The 22,721-nt window shown below is 42.4% G+C and overlaps 1 protein-coding gene across 1 annotated transcript in view; it reads left to right on the top strand.

The window, feature by feature from the left end:
• Positions 1-18,433: 18,433 nt before the first annotated feature.
• The window catches only part of slc6a1b (solute carrier family 6 member 1b), a 41,147-nt gene continuing 36,859 nt past the window's right edge, over positions 18,434-22,721 (top strand). Inside the window, exons 1-5 of the mRNA XM_069942408.1 lie at positions 18,434-18,469; positions 21,080-21,386; positions 21,699-21,830; positions 22,235-22,335; positions 22,600-22,709. Of these exons, the coding sequence (XP_069798509.1) occupies positions 18,434-18,469; positions 21,080-21,386; positions 21,699-21,830; positions 22,235-22,335; positions 22,600-22,709 (686 nt within the window). The remainder of the gene's footprint in view (positions 18,470-21,079; positions 21,387-21,698; positions 21,831-22,234; positions 22,336-22,599; positions 22,710-22,721) is intronic.

Below are 22,721 nucleotides of genomic sequence, written 5' to 3'. Positions count from 1 at the left end.
TTAGTTTGGTTGCACACTGATCTTTTAGTTGACGTGGAGACAGACAGCCATGATCACTGTAGACTTACGATCCCTGTAGACTTACAATCACTGTAGACTTACGATCGCTGTAGACTTACGACTTTCCTGAGATTTGAATATGGCAATGACCGCCTTTAACTTCTTCACAAAGGAATTTTCACCCAGTGAGCTCCTAGTCACTACACAAGGTTCATGCCTCCAAAGCCCACTTTAAGGTTAACAAGTGTCCTCCTGTCACACACATCTTCCCCTCTAAACACCTTGTTGTCAAGTGAATCTGTCACACAAAGTCTTCCTTTTGGAAGGACCCTGGGGAAGCCCAGGTCGGTCTCACACACAAACTATGGGTATCAGAGAGGTGCAAACTGCTATCAGGACAACAGTGCTGGCCCCCGCGGACTAAGTAGCTCAGTCTCCTTTCTCCCACTGAAGCTACCGGGTGAGCACCCTGACAAACAGTTATGGACGGCAGAGCTAGCACCCATGAACGAAGAAACTCAGCCTCTTGTTTGCTGTGAGCATGCATACACAGACCGACCGTCTGACAGACTTCCCTTCAACCAACCAACTAACTGAAAAACCTGTTCAAAACTCAATGTGCTGGGCTCTTCAACCACCCCAGCGCATGCCTTCAGCTCCCCTTATTGGTGGAGAGAGGTTGACTACAGCGGGCATGCTCTCCGCGAGCCCACCGGCTTCCAGCACTTGGCTCTCGTGCTTTTGACAGCAGTCAGTTTTTCCCAGCACTACTTCAGTGCTTCACAGCAGCACGATCCTTTATTTCCCCTATAGGCTCAGTCCTGTTCCTGGTCCTAAAGTAAAATTGTCCAGGATCCATAACAGTATGCACTGCATGTAAATCACTTGTAAATACATGCACTGTATCTACATATATGTGTTTGTATCCTTTTACACCAAGGATCAAAGGACGCTGTTTCGTCCAGTTATACTCAATAATAAACTTGAACTCGTGAACTTCTGAACTCCTCAACTGTTGACCTATCACTAAATGATGATCAAACCTTCAGCAGTCTACATTCTAACTGTGAGTGTCTAGCTACTGATAATGAACTTCCACCCCCCTGGCTGGTAGTGACAAACCTTGATTCCACACCTCCGCCACTAACAACAAACTACTCCTTCCACTGCTGCCAACCAACCACTCTCCAGCTGTAAATTCATGCACATCTCCCACAAACTACCATCATTCCTCAATTTGGTCTCCACATTTGACAGCTTCAAGCTCCAATCCAAGAGACTTTTCCACTCAACTAGCACCAACCCATACAAATGCTCCTCTCCAACTCCCTCTGACCTCTAGCAGCCAACCTCCTCCACTGAGCTCAATCCTGACCTCGCTACACACAATCTCCAACTTTCCCTCGTTCCGCCACCCCCACCCACCTCTGGTCCTGAACTTGACTGAATTCCTTTGCCTTGGGCCCCACGCTCTATTGAACCTCTGAATGGCCCAGGCCGACAAAAATATCTGTTTCCCCTACCCCTCTCTATATACACAGCAACTATTTACTTTGCAGGAACAGACCGAGTTCTAGGCTATTATAAGTGTATATTCATCTTGCATTTATGGGAGCTTTGGAATGATGTGAAGTGTTGAAAGATGCAATACAATGCAAATTCTTCCTTTTCAATAACACACTATCGGAGCCCCAGAAACTGCTTTATATCTTTATATCTTATTAACTCTATTATGCATACATCAAAAGATACAAGGTGTTGATGTTAAAAACTTCTAATCGCCACATTGAATATATTAGACTAGCAGTACTGGGGCAGATCATTGCAATCCATACCATACTTCATCCATAAATACCACAATTTCTTACTTGATATTAAATAGTAAAAAAAATCCGGTAGCTTTCAGCTCCTCAAACTTTCAATCTAGCCAGATGGTACAGGTGAGGAATGTATTTCTTTTGTGGCAAGACTTGTAGCCAGGAGCAAGGGAGAAGAAATCCTGCTCTCATGTATTACTGTTAGGGGTCACACGTAAACGAGGTCGTAAAACCAGCCAACATTCCTGTAACAGAGAACACAACAGGAAAATATCTCCAAATTACTTTGCTCAATGTTAACTATGGAGATAGATTTAACTCTGGAAAGGAATCATGTTGCGGCAACATCTTACTTCACTTTTTAGAGAAGAAAGAGTAGGTGTTGGTGTCAGGGGAATCAGAATAAACAAAAATAATGAAGAAGGTTCCAGATCACAAATAAGCTGAGGCTGGATTCAATGAGGTGGCTTCTCACACATCTGGGATAAAAATCAAGGGAGTGGCTCTGAATCCCCTCACTGCTCCAACACCCTACACCAGAGTTTCACCAATTTCAATAGAAGTGTAGATTAATTGGGGCCATTTAATGGTGTCCTGAGTGCTATCGGTTACTCACTGCCTACAACTAACATCTCCTCCATTGTTTTGAGCCAATTCTGAACTTTACTGAATGATATCTGCTGAAACCTCTTTTTATGGAGCCTTTAAAATGTCTCAGCTACATGCTTAATGGACATTAAAGATCACATGGCAAAACACCAATTTATCTCCCTTTTCATATCACTAAGCTAATCTTGCAAGTCAATATTTACATCTATCTATATATAAAACTAACAAATCTCAGTCACTGCCTGTTTAAAAACTTTACAATTTATCTGGTATATAAATGTATGGCATGCATTTTTATATTTTACGTAATTTCACACATCTTTAAAATACCAGATTGTATTTACCAATATTATTATACCAAAAACTAACAGAAATCCTTTTAAATACTTGCCATTCTTGCATCATGCCAAGAAAAAACAGAGATGAGATGAAAGCTGAAATATCCCCAGTTGCTGCTTTGCTAATTCTATTTCAAATTGGCTATGGAATTATTATAACAGCACCACAATTCTCACCCTGAGGAATCATTAGGAGGCAATAAATTCCTTTCAGAATCTTTGCTTTCCAGCTATTAAATACTTGGAAACAAGTTGCTTTCCTCAAAATATATCAAAAACAATGGAGTCTGTAAAAGGTTTTGAATGCCACACAGTTAGTTCTAAGCAGAATTTTTACCTCGTCTGACAAAATTCAGGAAGTAACACAAGCCACAATTGAAAGGAGCTCTGTATTTATATTTTGCCAAGAAAACTGTGTTTTCCACTCAGATCTAGTACAAACTCTCAACACAGTTCTACTCTGACCAATTGCAGCTCACAGACAACTCCAATACTTTAGCATGCCAAACAACATGTTACTGATGCACAGGCTCATTTGAATTCACTGCTATAGTGAAGTGCTCCACAAAATCCATGGGAAATTGGCAGTCGAAACAGAGCAAAGCCCAGACAGTACAAAGCCAGATTCAGGAGGCAAAGATTGACAGTTGAAGCTTGACATAAAGCAGTAAAACATTTTTGGAGCCAATACAAAGATCTCCCAGAGAACAGAGAAGAAGAGGACCTGGGAGAAACCTGCTTCCCAAAGGTAATATCAATTTCTAGAGGGAGGTTGACTTAATCAGCACTGACTAAATGTTGCCCACAGAGCTGGGAAAAGGCAGGTGGATGAGAGCAGTCAGAAGAAAAGCAGAGAATTCACTAGCCATCTCAGGACAGATGTGCTAAAGTGGCTTGTGTCTGAAGGACCTGATAGCCAACAGCAAGGTTAGGATAACGTGTGTTAAAAACAAATTTTCCTTTTTAATGTAAACATAGTTAGGCAATGTAATGCAAATACAAAGAAAATAATAATTCTAAGCAAACCACAATTCAATCAGCTATTCCATTGAACAATAACAAGGAGATTAAAGGACTCTTAGAGACACTTGGGTGGCCTAGTGGTTAGCACAACACTGTTACAGCACCAGCGATCAGGACGAGGATTTGAATCTCACACTGTCTGTAAGGAGTTTGTAAGTTCTTCCCATGTCTGCCTGGATTTTCCCCAGGGGCTCCGGTTTCCTTCTACCGTTAAAAATGTACCAGGGTTGCAGGTCAATTGGATGTAATTGGGCGGCATGGACTCGTGGGCCAAAATGGCCTGATACTCTGCTGTATGGCTAAATGTAAATTTAAATTTAGAAACTGCAATTGCAAAGTTTAGAAGACTTTCAGACAGGTACTTGGATAGGAAAGATCCGGAGGGATATGGGCCAAATGGGTAAGATTAGCTCAATTCGAAAACTTAGTTGGTATGGATGAGGTGGGCCAAGGCCCTGTTTCTGTGGTGTATGATTCTATGACTGAATAATTCAAGTATATCAGTGTAGCGTTCAATCCACGCCAAAACAAATGGTAAATAGTTAAACATGCTTAATTGACCTGTTTATAAGTTGTTACAGCACAATGGCACAGCGAATAGACCTGCAGCCTTCCAGTAACACTGCCTCACTCTCAAACTCCGATGTCCTGTCCAGTTTGCACATCAACCCCTGTGACTTTGTGGACGTCCCCCAGGTGTCTGGTTTCCTTCCACTTCCAAAAGGCATACAGGGTGGAAGGCTTACTAACAACTGTAAATTGTTCCCAATGAGTAGGAAGCAAAGGAATCTAAGGGGCGTGAAGAGGAATGCGCAGAATAGATTGCAAGGAAATGGGAACTGGAACTGTGCTGTGAGCAGACATAGATTTGATGGCAGAATGGCTTCTTTCTATGTTCGAAAGAAGTATGTGTGGAAAAGAAGTAGAACATGAAACGTTAATAAATGAACCCCTGCAACATTATCTGAAATGTCTGAAAGTAAAGAACATGAAAAGCCATTCTTCTTCTAGTGTCCACTCCCACCGTAAGGCCAAATGCATTTGCCACTATCAAGGGCTGTTGAGGATTAAATAACATGCCTGGAGGAGGGGTGACTCAGAAAAGTAACATTTTCAATCCGCATATTGAAATTTCTTTCCAGTCGCAGAAATAATTAAGTAATACATCAAGGTTCTAATTTTGCATTTTTAAAACACAATTGCAGCCCAACTTTATTTGTTGTAAATAGTGGAAAAAAATTGGACATATTTCCAAACACTCCGATATCAAGGTATTTAGCTTTATTTGCAAACCATGTAACTTCCTATTCACATTGTACATTTTCCAATGGAGCATTAACGATTAATTATATTGATTGAATTGAGCACACCTTTAAATTCCCACATATTCGATGGGTGAGTGGACTGAGAGTCAATGGAGGCCTCCAATGAGATGCCCAACAATGAAGCTCACGTGGTCTCCACACATCGATGTATATTCTCCTCAAAAGTGATTGGTTCAGGAAACATATTGAAACTGTGGTTATCTTCAATGCTGTCATCTGATTGCAGGCTAGAAGAAGATAACCGACCTCAAGAAGAAGATCAAGGTAGACCAGAGAACTGTTTCTAGATATAAACATCAAACAATTTATTCTGATAACTTAACTGTGCATACATAAAGACACAGAGAAACACAAAAGGAGCAGATGTTTGAATCTTGGCTGAAGGTCTAATTTTTGTGGTTATAAAACATTCAAGATAAGGTTGAGAAAACAGCAAGTTTGAATTGAAGGATCCTATTGGAGACTAGCTTAAATGTTTTAAAATATTAGTAAAGTTAAGAATCAGACATGATAAAAGACATAATTGTCCTGGATATGGTAAAACTAATAGAAGTGTGATTTAATCCAACTAGCTGGCTCTTTCCTCTTCCACATTTCTTAGAAAGTAAAGGCATTGGTGTGCTGGCTCCAGTAGCAGTTCTATGATTGATGGAATCCCAGGAATCTGAAGGTACTGGAACTGTGCTGTGAGCAGACGTAGATTTGATGGCAGAATGGCTTCTTTCTATGTTCGAAAGAAGTATGTGTGGAAAAGAAGCTCCATCCCATCAATACAGACAGGCGCATGGTCCCTCAGTCCCCCTTCCTAAAATCCACAATAAGCTCCTTGGTCTTAGTGATGTTCAAAACAGGATGAAAAATAAAAACACTGGAGAAATTCAGCAGGTCAAACAGGTAAAGATACATCACTGACGTTTCGGGCTTGAGCCCTTCATCAAGGTGTACCTGCTGAGTTTCTCCAGCATTTGTGCATTTTTTTTTCACTTAACCACAGTGTCAACAGAATCCTGTGTTTTACTTCAAAACAAGATTGCTATTCTGGCGCCATTCAACCTGATTCCCAAGCTCCATCCTGTATTCTGACTTATCATTTCCTTTATTCAGCGAAGGACAGTGGTGTGGTCAGTGAATTTTTAGATTGAGTTGGAGCTGAACTTGGTTATGCAGTCATGATTACAGAGAGAATAGAGCAGGGGACTAAGTATGCAACCTTGAGGGGTCCCTGTACCGATGGTCAGCAAGGAGGAAGCAATGCTGCAGATCAGAACTAGTTGGAATCTGCTGATGAGGAAGTTGAGGATTCAGTTGCAGAGGGACGAGCAGACTCCCAGATCCCTTAGTTTGATCATAAGTTTTGAAAGCATGATGCTATTGTAAATGAACAACAGCCTGAAGGAGGTTTTCTTGTGGTCCAGGTGTTCTTACCAAGTGGAGGGCCAGCAAGATGGCATATGTTTGCTCCATTTTAAAAAGGCTCCAACATACAACATACAACATCTTAGCAGGCTCCTAGGTAGCATTGAGTAACACTCCCTATATCCTTGAAGGTGGGAACTCAGGTAGATAAAATGGTTACCAACCTAAAGAATTGACTCAGACTCTCTCCTCATAGATGCCGCTGAACATTCCCAGCAGGATCTATTTTTGATTCAGATTCCCAGCCACTGCAGATTTGGTTTCAGTTAAAAAAGCAGCCATGATTTCAGTAGATGAATAACCTCAGACTAAATTGGTGATTATATAAGTTGTCCGAACCATAACAATTATCTATTTACTTCCATCACTTTCCTTGAGATATTATGGCAACAATCTTTCACCACTTTGCTGTATTGTACTTTCATTTGTCATTCAAATGCAGCTGTGGATAGGGATACAACCTCCAATGTTAGTTGTCTCCCTGTCCGGCAAACATCACTCTTGCCTCTCCAGTTGAAGGAACATCATGGTACATTGCAGACCAGCAACGATAGAAATTCAACAAGAAACTGTAATTTTTAAAACAAAATATTTATTAATAACTACTTAGCTAACTTAACCCCCACTATGTGTGAATATACTTGTGTGTGTGTGTGTGTGTGTGTGTGTGTGTGTGTGTGTGTGTGTGTGTGTGTGTGTGTGTGTGTGTGTGTGTGTGTGTGTGTAGAATATCCAAACCATTGCATCTTAGGCACAATTCTGGAAAATCATTCCAAAGTTCTGTGCTGAAACTCAGACTTTTAAACACGGAGGTGAGAGAGACTGAATGATCAGACTGCCAAAAACTCACAAATCCTTGTCATGTTGCATCCAAAGAAATGTCCTTTCATACAAATTGTGGTCACAACTCTCCTTTTCCTTGCGTAGGGGAAACAAAACATGTGACTTCCACAAGTCTTCCAAAACCCAAGCACAGGTCAGATGAAATGACCATCACAATGGTTTCAATCCAATAAAGCAATTCTCCTGCTTTCTTTACCCAGATATGCGTCATTCAAAATGACCATTACATGGTCACGGTGGTTCAATAATTCCCCTGATAAAGAGAATCATCAGAATTGTCCATTTCACACAGAGTCATTCCACTTCTGTGTTTATCAGATAGCTTACTGATCAAATGGAACACTGTTTATTTAAGTGTCACAGTCACATGGCCTTCTCTCACCATCTGTTTTTTTCCTATATAAATGAATTGGTTCTTCTTCCAGGGCATCACCTTGTTTATATAATCAATACTTAACGGTGCCACTCCATCTTGCCACAAGCTATGAATGGTTGCCCCTTGCACCAATCCTTAAAAAGACAGTCCTAAATGAAATGAGCTTGTAATATCTCCCCAACAAAGAAAAATTTGAGACATAAGAGCAAAATTTTAACTGCAACCTACAATGTTTGAAATAATTCATTCACTTTTTAGTAATGGCAAGTAACATTCACTTTTTAGTAATGGCAAGTAACATTCACTTTTTAGTAATGGCAAGTAACATTCACAATTGTTACATGATATAATACAGACAAATATAACATTTTCAGCAAAGAATACAAATAATAGGTTTCAATTTGCTGTGAAACATTGCAAACATAACATCTTAGAAGGCAATCAGCAATTACATTAGCCTTGCCTTTAATATAATTTATCATTCAATCATATCCCTGCAGAATTAGACTCCAGTTTAACAATGTTCTATTTTTGTTTTTCATTTTACTCAAGAACTCTAAGGGATTATGGTTAGTATACACAACAAGTACCCCCTGAGCTGTGCATTGAAATGCTGCAAAGTCAGTACCAAGGACAATAATTCTTTCTCCATGGTAGAATAATTCTTTTGATCTTGGATAAGTATCATCAATATCATCACCATCCTTTCTTTGTAATAGCACTGCCCCTGCAACCTCATCACTAGCATCTACTGCTAAAGAAAATGGCTTCTCAATGTCAGGTGACTTAGCACAGGCTGGTGACATCAAACGGCTTTCAGTTTATCAAATGCTTCCTGACAATGTTCTGTCCAAGCAAACCTTTCACCTTTCTTCAGAATGTTGTCAAAGGAAGGGCAATATCCTCAAAATTTTTAAAGAATTTCCTATAATACCCTACCATTCCCAAAAACCTAACAGCTTTCTTACCCATGGGAATGGGAAACTCAGAAATCATCTGAACTTCTCACCTGGACAGGTGCCAACTTGCCCTGATCAACAACATAACCAGTCACAGTAGCATGGCCAAATTCACTTTTAGCTAAATAAACAGTAAGGTTTGCTTTTGAAAATTTGTCAAATAATTTCTCTCACTCAGAGATATGTGCTTCCCAGGTGTCATTCCCTGTAACCACATCATCAATATAAACATTTGTATGCTCTAAACTTTGAATCACAGAATGAATCATTCTTTGGAATGTCCCTGCAATATTTTTCATTCCAAATGGTAAAACATTGTATTGATAGAACCCTGACGAGGTTACAAATGCAGAAATTTACCAACCTCTGTCTGTTAAGGAAACACACCAATAACCTTTTAATAAGTCTATCTTTGTAAGAAGCTTAGACCTTCCAACCCTGTCCACACAATCATCCACCCGAGGGATAGGATAAATATCTCTCGTTTTTTACCACATTAACTTTTCTATAATCAATGCAAAACTGATTTAGACTGATCAGATGCCATCTGATTTAGGCACCTGGACACAAAGTGAACTCCAAGCAAGATTCAAGATTCAATTTATTGTCAGTGTAATAAAACTGTGTCATGATACATGAAATTGCTTTTGCCTGGTGTAAAGCAGACGGATTCGCCATCAGCAGAAATTGCCTGAAGACCCTGTTACAGTCAGAGAGAGAGAAGCAAAAGAGAGTTCCCCCAGGATCATCGTGTCGGTAGATTCACCTCCAGCACTTCTGCAGCGACCCAGAGTCCAGTTCAAATCACTGGCAACCCGAGCTCCAGATCTGAACCTCTGATGCGGTCAGGGACCCTTCAGCTCCTTCGGCACTCCCTCGCATCCCGGTTCTGATACCTGGTACCCCTTCAGCCAGTTTCAAGCCAGTCTCCAGCAGTCTGGAGCCTAGTGTGAATCTCCCAACAGCAGTTTCTAGCAGCTCCCAGCCTCCGTGGGTTCCTTGCTTCTAGTTGCCAGCAGCCCGACACATGCCTTGGCCTTTCAGTTGCAGAGCCCCCTTACTGGTCTGTCACCGTGGTCACGTCCCCAAAGGTCATCTCTCTGCTTCTCCTTCTCAGACGGGGATGGTCTCCCATTTTCTTGCATCAATCCTCCACTCCTCTGGAGTCTACAACCCCTCGTGGCTGCCGCCGATCAGAGGCACCGCCGTCTTGAGTGAAAATCGTGCGGTCATGGGATTTTAAATAAAATTACTGTTGGCTCCTTTAATGGGCCGCCCAAACCCTGTGCGGTGCCAACGGCAGTTAACTGGGCCATTGGACCCCGTGGGAGTGTTGTATCTCCACTCCACCCTTCCTGTGGGTCTGCACCAGTGTTACAGTGCCTCCGACAGTGCCGCCGTTTTCATTAAGTAAAAATTCTGAGGTAGAACATCTAATAATATCATTCTTCAACATATATTCAATCTCTCGATCTACTTGTTTGCACTTTATAACCTTCATTTGATATGGATGTTGTTTGTTAAGTTTGGCATCTCCAACTTCAACATGATGATAAATTATTGGGGTTCTCTTAGGGATGACTGCAAACAGGTTCCTAAATTTTTAAATTAGCTGTTTCATTTGCTCATTTCATTGGGCTGAAGATGAGCCAATTTAGCATCCAAATTCAGAAAAACACTTGAATTAGACGAACAAACTGGCGCAATGTTTTATTTGAAATTAGACGAACAAACTGGGGCAATGTTTTATTTGAAGTTGCCCTCACAAGTCAGTCTCAAGATCTCTAGACTCTTTTGTTCCATCCACAACCAATACCTCTGGTGAAGGCTGTTCCTTGTTAAAAGCCAAGGTCTCAAAATAAAGTTTTAACATGTTGACATGACATCTTTGTAGTTGACTTCATTCACCTTTGAATATATCTCATATGGGCCTGAAAATGTTGCCCTAAATTGGAATTTGTTGGGAACAGGATTAACACTTTATTCCCCAGTTTAAAAATTTTCATCCCAGTCTTTTTTAAATCATTCCAGACCTTAATTTTGCTTTGAGCCATTTTCAAATTCTCTTCAGCTAATTTACAGACTTTCTGCAAACAATCATTAAACTTTGAAACATAATCTAACCAATTCAATGGGACACCCTCACAAACCCATTGTTTTTTCAACAACACTAAAGGTCCTCTAACTTGGTGCCCAAACACCAGCTCAACAGACTTTCTCACTGGAAACAAAAGCAAATGGACACCCTCATCCTAATCTTTCTCATTCTCAAAACAATGGGTCCTCATCATGGTTTTGAGGGTCTCCAAAGCCCCTTGAGATTCTGGATGATATACAGATGATGAGATTTGGTTAGCTCCCAATTTATGAACTATCTGCTGACACAGCCCTAACATGAAATTACTTCCCTGGTCTGATTCGATCTCTTTTGGCAAATCAACTAAAGTGAAAAGTTTTGAAAGAGCTCTTGACACAGTTTTAGCTTTAATATTTCTCAGTGGTATTGCTTCTGGAAACCTGGAGGCCATACACACGACTGTTAACAAATACTGATTTCCAGCTCTTTTCTTGGGGAATGGGCCAACACAATCCACAATAACTTTAGAAAATAGTTCATCAGAAACCATAATACCTTGTAAAGGAGCCACTGGGAGACCCTGATTGGGTTTACTCATAACCTGACAAATGTGCCATGTCTAGCAAAATGTCACAACATCTATTCTTAAACTAGACCAAAAGAATGGCTTTATAATCTTGTACGTAATTATCCTTACACCAAGATGGCCACCCAAGGTGGTGCTATGGGCCAAGGTTAAAATTTCATGCCTATAGGATTTAGGAACCACAACCTGGTGAACAACTGCTCATTCACTGGCAGGGATATCAGGGGGTCTCCACTTGCTCATCATCATGTCTTTCTTGAAGTAATAGCCAACTGGTACATTCTTAATTTCATCATCAGAGAGAGCCTTATCTCTCACGTAAATAAGGTCAGGATTCTGCTCTAACCTGCTATAAACCCTTTTTGAGTTAACAACAAATCTTTACACCAGAACTCTGGTCCAATAAAGAAGGATGTAAAGTCTTCGACAGGTCATTACAAACTGAGTGCTGTTTTATACTATCATAGATCCCAGTTCCTTTTTAAACCGCCTGCACAGCACTGTCTGTTCTGGCAAACTTTTTAGCCATAGCTTGAATTGCTGCACAGGCTGGATATATATCAGAATCAGTCTTTGTCTCATCAATGAGTGGCTTAGCTGTCAACCTCACCTCAGGGACAACTTTACCCTCTGCAAGGTAATTTCCTAATAATAGCAAGAACCCCTCCCACTGATAAGCTTGATCAGATCCCTGTCGTAACACGACCATCAACTGATTCTGATTTCAACATTATCCTGTGCAGAGGCATCAACTCTGGATCACCCCCCGCCCCTGATCTCGAATCAAATTTATTTCTCCCAGGGCAGTCTCACCACAAAAATCCAAAACGCTGTCCAACACAAATGACTGGTTGGCCCCAGTATCTTGAAAGATTTTCATTGTCACTTGTGGTGACACTTCCTTTACTGAAACCAAACCCTCTGACACAAAATATTTGAATTCATCCCTAATGCTATCAGCAGATATGGAATCCTTTTGGTTTCTATTTGTTTCATCTCTTTAAATACAGGCAGCTGGCACTGCCTCCTTTTCTCAACACAGAACAATTTGCTGCCACGTGACCAGGTTTCTTACAATAGTGGCACAAGGGACTGAAAGGTTTTTCTTTTTCTTGCCTCCCTTCTTTACCCCCCACACTACTTCCCAGTTTATTTTCTAACTGACTTGGATAGTCTATATTACCCTTTGAAAGGTTCTACTTGGTACAAATTTAACCTTGTGGGTTAAAGCATACTCATCCACTAATTTAGCGGACTCCTGCCAAGTTTCTGCTACCTTTTCATCTAAATATGCTTTTATGTCATTCAGGGTGCACCTTTTAATTTCCTCATCTAACACCAGCTCTCTCAGTCTGTTATAGTCACCATTTATATATTTTTTTTTGTAGTGCATCATTAGTCAAAGCACACAGCTTTGTCATATACGAAATCCATAAAAGACTGGTTCATCAAATTCCTGAATTTTTGCCTATAAACTTCTGGAACCAATTCATAAGCCTTAAGCATGGATTGTTTTACAGTCTCATAATCGGCACCCTGTTGGGCTTTTCCTTTAATCACACTTTGCAACATTTCGGACCAATGATTTTTGGCTATTTTAAACTCTTGGCAACTTTCTCAAAATGCTGGAAGTATTTTTCAACCTCAGTCTCAAAAATGGAGGAACTAACCTAACCTCCCTACTGGTCACAAACCTCTCATTAGGACCAGAAGGTGAAATTCCTTCTTTCATCTTCTCTCTTTCAAACTGCCTTCTCTGCTTCCTCTACCATAAATCTGTATCTTTCCAGCTCAACCTGTTCCAACTTTACCCACTGTTCAAGGGAAATTGTTCTAACTCCTCCTCTCCAAACATCCCCGTTAGTATATAGTGTTCAACTATAACTCTCTGGATCTCTGCCTTTTTCGGCAAGTTTTACCACTGCAAGTTCCAACTTTTGGGCAATAGCCACCAACTCATCCTTTTTCGCCCTCTGCAAACCTGCAGAAGTTTGCAATCCCAAAAGCTCATCAATATCCATTACTGCTATTTTTCCACACACATAATTGGTATTCAAAAAGGAATTTATTAAGTCCCCAAATAGTTACATGGCAGACCAGCAGCCACAGAAATTTACCAAGAGACTGTTATTTTTAAAACAATATTCTAATAATGTATCAACTTAGCTAACTTTACCCCAATTATGCATGAATATACCTCTGTGTGTGTGTGTGTGTGTGTGTGTGTGTGTGTGTGTGTGTGTGTGTGTGTGTGTGTGTGTGTGTGTGTGTGTGTGTGTGTGTGTGTGTGTGTGTGTTTGTAATATCCAAACTATTACAGCTTAGGCACAATTTTTGAAAATCATTCCAAAGTTCAGTCTTAGATATCTCGTGCTGAAACTCAGACTTTTAAACTGATGCCAGAAGTTATCAGAAAGGAGGTGGGAGAGACTGAGCGACTGACTGCGGAAAACCCACAAATCCTTGTGTCGGGAAAATAAAATGTGTAACTTCCATGACTCTTCCAAAATCCAAGCACAGGTCAGACAAAATGACCGTCATGACCCAATGAAGCAATTCTCATGCTTCCTTTACCCAGATATGGGTCAATCAAAATGACCATTACACGGTCACGGTGGTTCAATAATTCCCCTGATAAGGAGAGTCATCAGAATTGTCCATTTCATACAGTCATTCCACTTCTGTGTTTATCAAAGGCTTACTGATCAAACTAAACAGTGTCCCAATCACTAGACTCCCTCTCACCATCTGTCCCCCCCCCCCCCCCCTGAATAAACAACCATTGTTCTTGGTTCTTCTTCACTTTGTTTATAATCAGTACTTAATGGTGCCCCACAGTCTGGCCACAAGCTGTGAATGGTTGCAGCCTGCACCAATCAGTAACTCAATGAGATGTAACCTTCAATTAATCAAAACTGATCGAGACCCCTGCGGGGTCATCTGAACCCTTCGGCCCTTCTTTAGATGGTCGATCGGATTTGATCTTAATTTTGTTGGAGCCGGCATGCTTCATCATCTGCGGCAGTTCGCCGGACAGATCCAGCTGCAAAAGCGCGATGTTGTTCATGCATCGGTCCATTGGTTTTCTATCCCGAATCACTCTTGCAATGGAAAGCCCATTGGCTTCAGATGACCAGTCAAACTTGCGTTAATCATCTTCTGTGAAGACATCTTGTACAGGTATATCAAAATGTATTAACCCGATTACAATATGTCAAGTTCTTTCCCAACAAAATGATTTCTAGTCTGAATAAAAATTCAACAGACAGTTAGTTTGAAAAGATAGCTCTTCTGAAATTGGTAACTTTGATTTTATGTTCGCCCACTCAATTCAATTATGCCTTAAATGCAGGCGTTGTCTTCTTCCTGCTCTTTGAAATACTTGCCCCATCGGACGCTTATAGGTCACTTTTATGCAAGATGCAAACGTTCTCCTTCTGCATAAATTAAATGTTCTTTTGAATAAGGCAACATTTGTGTATGTAGATTTCACAGAATACCTAACAAGCTCCCCCTTTGAGCAGTTTTATTTTCTAGTTAATTGAATATCAATGAATGTAATTCCTTTAATTTAACCACTTAAAGGAATCGAGCAAAGGCAAATAATGCAGAAAGTTTTTACCTCTGTGTATTTTGTCATTGCTTGAGAAAATATTGCCGCGCCGGGGGGGGGGGGGGGCAAATTTCGACAAATTGTCGCCCGTTGTCAAGCGCTGTTATTCTTGACGAGGTATTCACCTTGGGGCCAGAAATGGAAGAGCCATACAGCGTGACCCTATTGCTCAGCCAGATGTGGTGAACGGAAAGGTGGTGTCGTGGCAGAGTCCAGACTTGCATGAATGCAATTCAACCACGACTTCCTCTCATAAATCACAGTGGCGGGGTTCGATGTGGAGAGTGCAGAGTGTGTGAGAGAGAGTCTCGATTTATCACCAATAAACAATGCGACACAACGACGTTACTCTATCGGATGGCTGTGATTAATATTTACCATTTGGAACATTTCATTATCTAATCCGTTGATCGAGAGCAAGATGTTTGGACTATGTATGAGCTGGATAACAAGTATCTTGTATGTAACTTAATATGACACCCTTCTCAGGGACTTCGGCGGATGTAGAAGGATTTCCGCTCTGCAATATCCAAGCATCATATATGAATCGATTTTAAGAAAAGATCATTTAAGCCCGCTTGGGGTATATAGGTATCTAGCCACAACCTGCCTTAATATTCTGTTGGTGTTTCGACCATCTATGTATCTGAGATCAATGAAGTGTAAGATCTTCAATATAATCCATGTTTTTACGAATAAACATGTTTTCGAACAGGTCACGATATTTTCCAGGTTTTTTTTTGTTGTAGGTCAGTCTCAATGACAAATTTGAGCTTGCACAAGGTGGCATTGTTTTCCATTTCTCCCGCGGTGGGCTCCGTAATCACAATCTCTATTGCCCCAAATATGTATCAAATTTCATAGGAGATATTGCAATTGGGACCGTTAATGCAACTAGGGTATTCCAAGGTCCTATAACATGAGGGAGAGCGGGGGGGGGGGGGGGGGGGGGTGGGGCAGCACAAAACATTGCAGAGGACTCTCAGAATCAAACGCCGAGAAATTGCTTGGGACCCAATGTGAACCACGAAGTTTCCAACGTTTCAAAAGAGAGCTATAAAGTTTGAGCTGCAGTGCATAAACTTTCTTCCAGTAAGCTATATGGTAACATTTCAGACATTAAATCTCAATGGGCTGTTATTAATAAGACACTATCAATGACTTTGCAACATGATTGGCACAGTTACAGCGTTGAAATGGAGAAAGAGAGCTGATGCATAGATGCACTTGGTCGTGGAAAATATTGGGTTCCAATCGATGCCCATTTCATGAGAATTAGTATCCCCGTTCTCACTCCATCCTATTTAGCACCAGTTGGGTTTCCATCTGCAAATCTAATTCATTTGGAAGTGAAACCAAATTTCCATGAGATCCTCAATACCACAGCAAGTGTTTCTAAACACCTCCAAAGTAAAAACCAGGCGTGTATTCTGGAAAAGCCCACGCAATTTTGATTTTTTTTTTCCTTAGATGAGAACCAGAGACGTGGAAATAAAGCGGATGATTGGTTTCATAGACTTGAATTAAATTCAGCAAAACTGAATGCTTTATTGATTGCTCACACGAGGATGTCTGCATCTCCCTTTATTTGATTATTTCACGTTATAAGAACCATGGTCTATCCTTACATTCATTTGTTCGAGAGAGGGAAAAAAACATTCAGTTTTCCTTCTCTCTGAAGCTCAGGGAATTGTGATGTTCACTTTCCCTCGCTATCCCAATAGATTTGAGCATCTTAAAAATGACACCAATTGCCACTTGGAAAGAACACAGTTTCCATTCTAATTGTCCATGGTGGAGATTGGTTTCAATTATTATCCTTAATTTTTTGTAAAAAAAACCTAACATCCAAATCAGCATGTTTCTGTGAGAACTGGTGTGACCTTAATATGGTCCACATCCATCTTGGCCAAGACCATTCAAATGACCCTTGGAGCAACTTCACCATATTTTAATGTGCCCAGACGAGGAGTGAGCTGTTTATTTATTTAAACGGCAAAGCCACTGGGCGTTTTCTTCCTTTGGTGTGCAGAAGTGAAGATTATAAAGACAAGATACCGTTTATCTATCACCCTCTGCGCGCAGACTGGGACCCGCTTCCTTGGACTTTCCGGGTTCTAAATTCTGCCTGTTGAAACTGTGCTGTTGATCCTTTTTTTGGTTTTGAATAGAGAACTTCATTTTTTAAATAAAAGAAACGTATCCAAATGGGTTGCCTTCACATTGATATTATTGGGGTGTTCCTCTCCATTCCCTTGACATCAGGACTGGTATGTGACACATAGTTTGCGCACGTTGAATAACAGCTTGGACCTCGGTGTTGATGAAGGGTTGGAATTCGGTAGAGATGGATTGTTTTGGAGCTCTGTCTCAGTGAATGGTCAGCACTCAATGCCATTGAATCAAAAAGATGACATATCCCATATTAGACAGGAAAACACAAACATTTCAGTACACGTCTGAGGAAATGAAGTTTCCTTAACGAGACTCCTTGCTCTGTTGAGCAAGATGGTTGCAGACTAGAACTATATGGACGACCCCCTTCGACCGTGAACCTGGCTAGCTTTCATTTCACCATCATTGCTATTGCAGGGCATCATAAGTGCAGGAGAAGGCCATTTGGCCCTTCAATATGATCATGGCTGATCAGTACCCGGTTCCTGCCTTCTCCCTATACCCCTTGATCCCCTTATCCACAAGGGCCAAATCTAACCTCCTCTTAAATATTGACAAGGAACCGGCCTCAACTACTTCCTGTGGCAAAGAATTCCACTGATCCTCCACTCGGTTTAGGACTGAGAGGAGAAATTTTTCCTCCTCTCAGTCCTAACCACCCCCCCCCCCCTTATCCTTAAACTTGACCCCTAGTTCTGGATTTTCCCAGCACTGGAAACAACCTTCCTGCGTCTAGTCTGTCCAAACCCTTAAGAATGTTATACGTTTCCCCTTCAATCTTCTAAATACAAGCCTAGTCTATCCAACTTTTCTTCAGATGGATATTTGGTGTGCGATAATTGCCTACCGATGTTTAAAATCTTATCTACACCACATTGGGTTTCAAGGGACTTTGGGAATGTTCTGAAATATGTTATTTAAATTTAAGTGGATCCCTTCTCGTCCTTTATTGCTTTTCTGGGACTGATAACAAACTTTCATATTCTTTGGTTTTGGTTTTTATAAATATATAATTGACTGGTTTATAAAATACATCCTATGAAGAAGGGAAAATGCGGATTCAAAGGAAACGAACTTAATTCAATAAATATCTAATGCAAAAAAGAATTGCTGGACAACAGTTTAAACGTGAGCTCGGCGCCCTCGCCTTTTTCTCCCACCGAGAAACAAACTAATAGACTCCATTTACTGAGCCTGGTGCTTTGTCAAACGACTCGGGATTTGATTTTCAAAACAAGGCGCGATCCTGTTTAAATATTAACATTCTCCACTTGAAATGGCGCTTGCTTGGCATGTGAACGGCGTTGAGGTGGTAGGTGCAGTAACAAGGACCCCAGTCTCTGCAAGCGTTGAAAGGAAAAGACGGGGGTAGCGGAGCGAAGCCCCACTGCCATTTCAGTGGATGGTGACTTTGAGATAACATTGACGTTATGTAGATGAGTGTGTCAGGCTGAACGCCGCACGCTACGTTGTTTGTTGGAGTTATTAGCCTCCATCCTTCCTGCCCCGCTCCGTTCCACTCTCCCCATACTCGCAGCCGCGCTGGGTGGGGAGATAGCGCGCCGTCTCTGATCGCCAAAGCTGGTGGCTCGCACAAACAAAACGAGAAACGGCGTTAACAAGCGAAGCTTCTCAACAGCAACTCCGGCTTCTTTCAACTTGGGGTCGGAACAGTAAGTGTTACGGTCAAACCATGTAACATTTGCGGAGAGCACGCGAGGTTCATGTGAAAAGAGATAGCAAACAGAGGCGGGACGCCGGTAAGCGCATTGAATCGCACTTCTCTGTGAAAGAATTGAAGGATCGCCTTGCAACCGTGAGTTCCCTGCACTGCCTTTTTATTTTCAAAACTGGCGATTGAAAATAACTTCGCATCTTGTAGTTTGGGAATGTAATGGAGCAGCGGGCAAGCGATAATCAAATTTTCTCTTATTCTAAAGTTTGCTTTCTCGGGTCGAGACGCCAGGTCAGTTCATGCGTTGAAATTGGGCTGGAGGAGGACAAACCCAATGCGACCTTGATCAATGGAATGTGACAAGCGCTATTTTTCAAGCATATCAGGTTGTCGGACGATTCTTGCCGCGTGAGAGGCGCTCTCTGCTTACAGGGCTTCGCTTTCCCTCTGTGACCATGTCCGAAAAGTGCGAACAGGGATGAAGGAAAAGGCACGTCTGTTGCCCAGAGCTGCCGCTGGCAGACCCGCTGCCTGGCCAGCTCCAGGCTCACATCCCTCACCTGTGCACGCTCTCCTTGTGATTGTGGGTCTCTCTCCTCAGCCCAAAGACGTGGGGGCGGGAGAGAGGTTCAATGGACATTGTGAAATACCCGAGTGTGTCGATATGTGGTAGAACCTGAGTGGAAGGGGTGGGCGTGAGGTCCTTGGGTTAAATGGACTTTGTGAATTACCCGACAATGTCTATATGTGGTAGAATCCGAGTGGAAGGGGTGGGGGGGATCTTAGGTTAAATGGACATTATGAATTACCCGAGTGTGTCGATATGTGGTAGAACCTGAGTGGAAGGGGTTGGGGGATGGTCCTTGGGTTTGGGTTAAATGGGCATTGTGAATTACTCGAGAGTGTCGATATGTGGTAGAATCTGAGTGGAAGCAGTGTGTGTGGGGGGGGGGGGGGGGTCCTTGGGTTAAATGGACATTGTGAATTACCCGACTGTGTCTATATGTGGTAGAACCTGAGTGGAAGGAATGGGGGGGGGGGGGGTCCTTGGGTTAAATGGACATTGTGAATTACCCGACTGTGTCTATATGTGGTAGAACCTGAATGGAAGGAGGGATCTTGGGTTAAATGGACATTGTGAATTACCCGAGTATGTCGATATGTGGTAGAACCTGAGTGGAAGGAGTGGGGGGTGGGGGTGGTCTTGGGTTAAATGGACATTATGAATTACTCGAGAGTGTCGATATGTGGTAGAACCTGAGTGGAAGGAATGGGGGGGGGGGGGGTCCTTGGGTTAAATGGACATTGTGAATTACCCGACTGTGTCTATATGTGGTAGAACCTGAGTGGAAGGAATGGGGGGGGGGGGGGGTCCTTGGGTTAAATGGACATTGTGAATTACCCGACTGTGTCTATATGTGGTAGAACCTGAATGGAAGGAGGGATCTTGGGTTAAATGGACATTGTGAATTACCCGAGTATGTCGATATGTGGTAGAACCTGAGTGGAAGGAGTGGGGGGTGGGGGTGGTCTTGGGTTAAATGGACATTATGAATTATTCGAGAGTGTCGATATGTGGTAGAACCTGAGTGGAAGGAATGGGGGGGGGGGTCCTTGGGTTAAATGGACATTGTGAATTACTCGAGAGCGTCGATATGTGGTAGAACCTGGGGGCGGGGTTGTGAGATTGCTGGGAGAATAACAGATGGTTGATGGTCGGCGCGAACGATGGGCTGAAGGGCCTGCGTCCTTGCTGAATCTCTCCTGCTCCGTGCCTTGTCTAAAACGGGGCGATTTCATTTCTTGACGTCTCCTGTTTGCACAGAGGAATGTGATCAACAGTTGTATTAACTTCTACCTTTTCTATTTCTTCACAAAGGTGATATTTTGCATCGTGCTTTTCTTGTAAAGAAAGTTTAAAGCTCCCCCGTTGAATACTCAGATGGAGCGAGGTGGTCGGGCGCGGTCTCCGGAATCATAGATGTGTTGATTTTAACCCAAGTCGTGTCCCAATTCCATCAATAGGACCAAACCAATGGCAGAATGAAAGCACGAAGTGCCTCGGGCTGTTTCTATCGTTACCAAAGCTAGCCAGCGTATCGTTGTCTCTTTGCAGCATCTGTCGCCCTGGTTCAACCCGGACGCTCGCTCGCCTGATCCAATACGAGCTCTCCGCCACCCCTAGAGGGACCAGCCGTGCCCCGCACTCTTTCTTCCCGCCGGTGCTGGTCTGACTGAACCGCAAAGCTGCTTTCCACGTGGTCTGGTGCTGAAAATTTCCGACCAACTCCCAGGCGCTGGGCGCCCAAGTTTAAAATCCTGGCGACCAACGGGGCAAAAACGCCCGACGGGCAAATCTCCACCGAGCTCCACGACGCCCCCGTCTCGAACGACAAGCCGAAAGCGCTTGTGGTGAAGGTGCAAACCACGAGAAAGATTCCCGAGAGAGAGAAATGGGGAGGAAGATTTGACTTCCTGCTCTCCTGTGTTGGATATGCGATCGGTCTGGGGAACGTGTGGCGATTTCCCTATCTTTGCGGGAAGAACGGAGGAGGTAATAGAAAAATGACCTTGCAATCTATTTCCTGCGCGGTTCAAACAAAGAGAAATCAGGATACTTCCCCTTGTCCGTTTTGGATTTCCAAAGATAAAGTCAGTCACCCTTTCATTACTCCATTGGGACACGATTATTCTATGTTTAAAGCTCCAATGAGGAGAAGCCATACTTTGTAATGGAATACACTCGTGGGGTTAATGCTCGCTGCACTTGACACACATGTACTCGTAACGCCGATTTCGGCTGGATTTAATCAGTCTGTGTTTCTAGTGAATTTCTTTTTAACCTGCCGCTTATTGTTCCTCAAAGGGGCCTTTCTCATCCCCTACTTCATGACACTGATCTTTGCTGGAATGCCCATCTTCCTGTTGGAATGCTCCTTGGGTCAGTACACTTCAGTCGGTGGCCTCGGTATCTGGAGACTGGCGCCAATGTTCAAAGGTACATGGACTAAAGTCATATACTAGAGTAACAAGTCATCTCGACCGACCCAGGTGTAGGAGGGAATCAGAACGCTCCTCATCTTTCCCACTGTCCAAATAGCAGCTCCAGTAAACAATGGGTCTGGCTTACAACAACCGGGGGGGGGGGGTTCTGCGTCATTTCTTTGGAATTGTTTTTATTTTTTTAACAAAAATGTCTCGCTCATTCTCAATCGGGCTCGAATGTCTCCGAAATGGGGCGGGGAGAATTGATCACACGCGCCTAAAGTTGAGTTTTCAGAGGAAATTAACAAATAAGCTGTGAAGTCTTCGCTGGAAGTTGCTAGTGGGAGTGGCATTTGTCTAAACGTGCCTTGAAACGGGTTTAACGCTTTGGGCTTCTTGTCTTCCATCTGTTCACAGGTGTGGGTCTCGCAGCTGCCGTCCTCTCTTTCTGGCTGAACATCTACTACGTGGTCATAATTGCTTGGGCTATTTATTACTTGTATAATTCTTTCACGTCAGTAAGTTCTATTTCCCGAGCGCGAATTAAGTTCTTGGTGGTTATAAACACCCCTGATTCTCGAAAACAAACGAGGGCGACGAACCCTCCGAGTCAATCAATACATCTCCAGTATTGGAGATATCTCCAAACATACTGTTTTTCATGGTGTCGTGTGTCTGAAGTGGCAAATTGCAATGGAAAAAAAACACATTGCACGTTATAAAGTTGGTTAATAACCGAGATCCTGCAAAAATGCCAACTAATTCTAGCATTCCAACAACAGGAACTTCCTTGGCAAAGCTGTGGAAATTCCTGGAATACGGACAGATGCTTCTCAAACTACAGTCTGACCAATTCAACCAACCTCAGCAGCCCCATTGTGGAATTTTGGGAGTAAGATGCTTT

Source organism: Narcine bancroftii, chromosome 5 (genome assembly GCF_036971445.1).
Source record: "Narcine bancroftii isolate sNarBan1 chromosome 5, sNarBan1.hap1, whole genome shotgun sequence".
Lineage (NCBI taxonomy): Eukaryota > Metazoa > Chordata > Chondrichthyes > Torpediniformes > Narcinidae > Narcine > Narcine bancroftii.
Note: the sequence above shows the minus strand (reverse complement) of the source record. Positions and strands in the feature narration are given on the sequence as shown.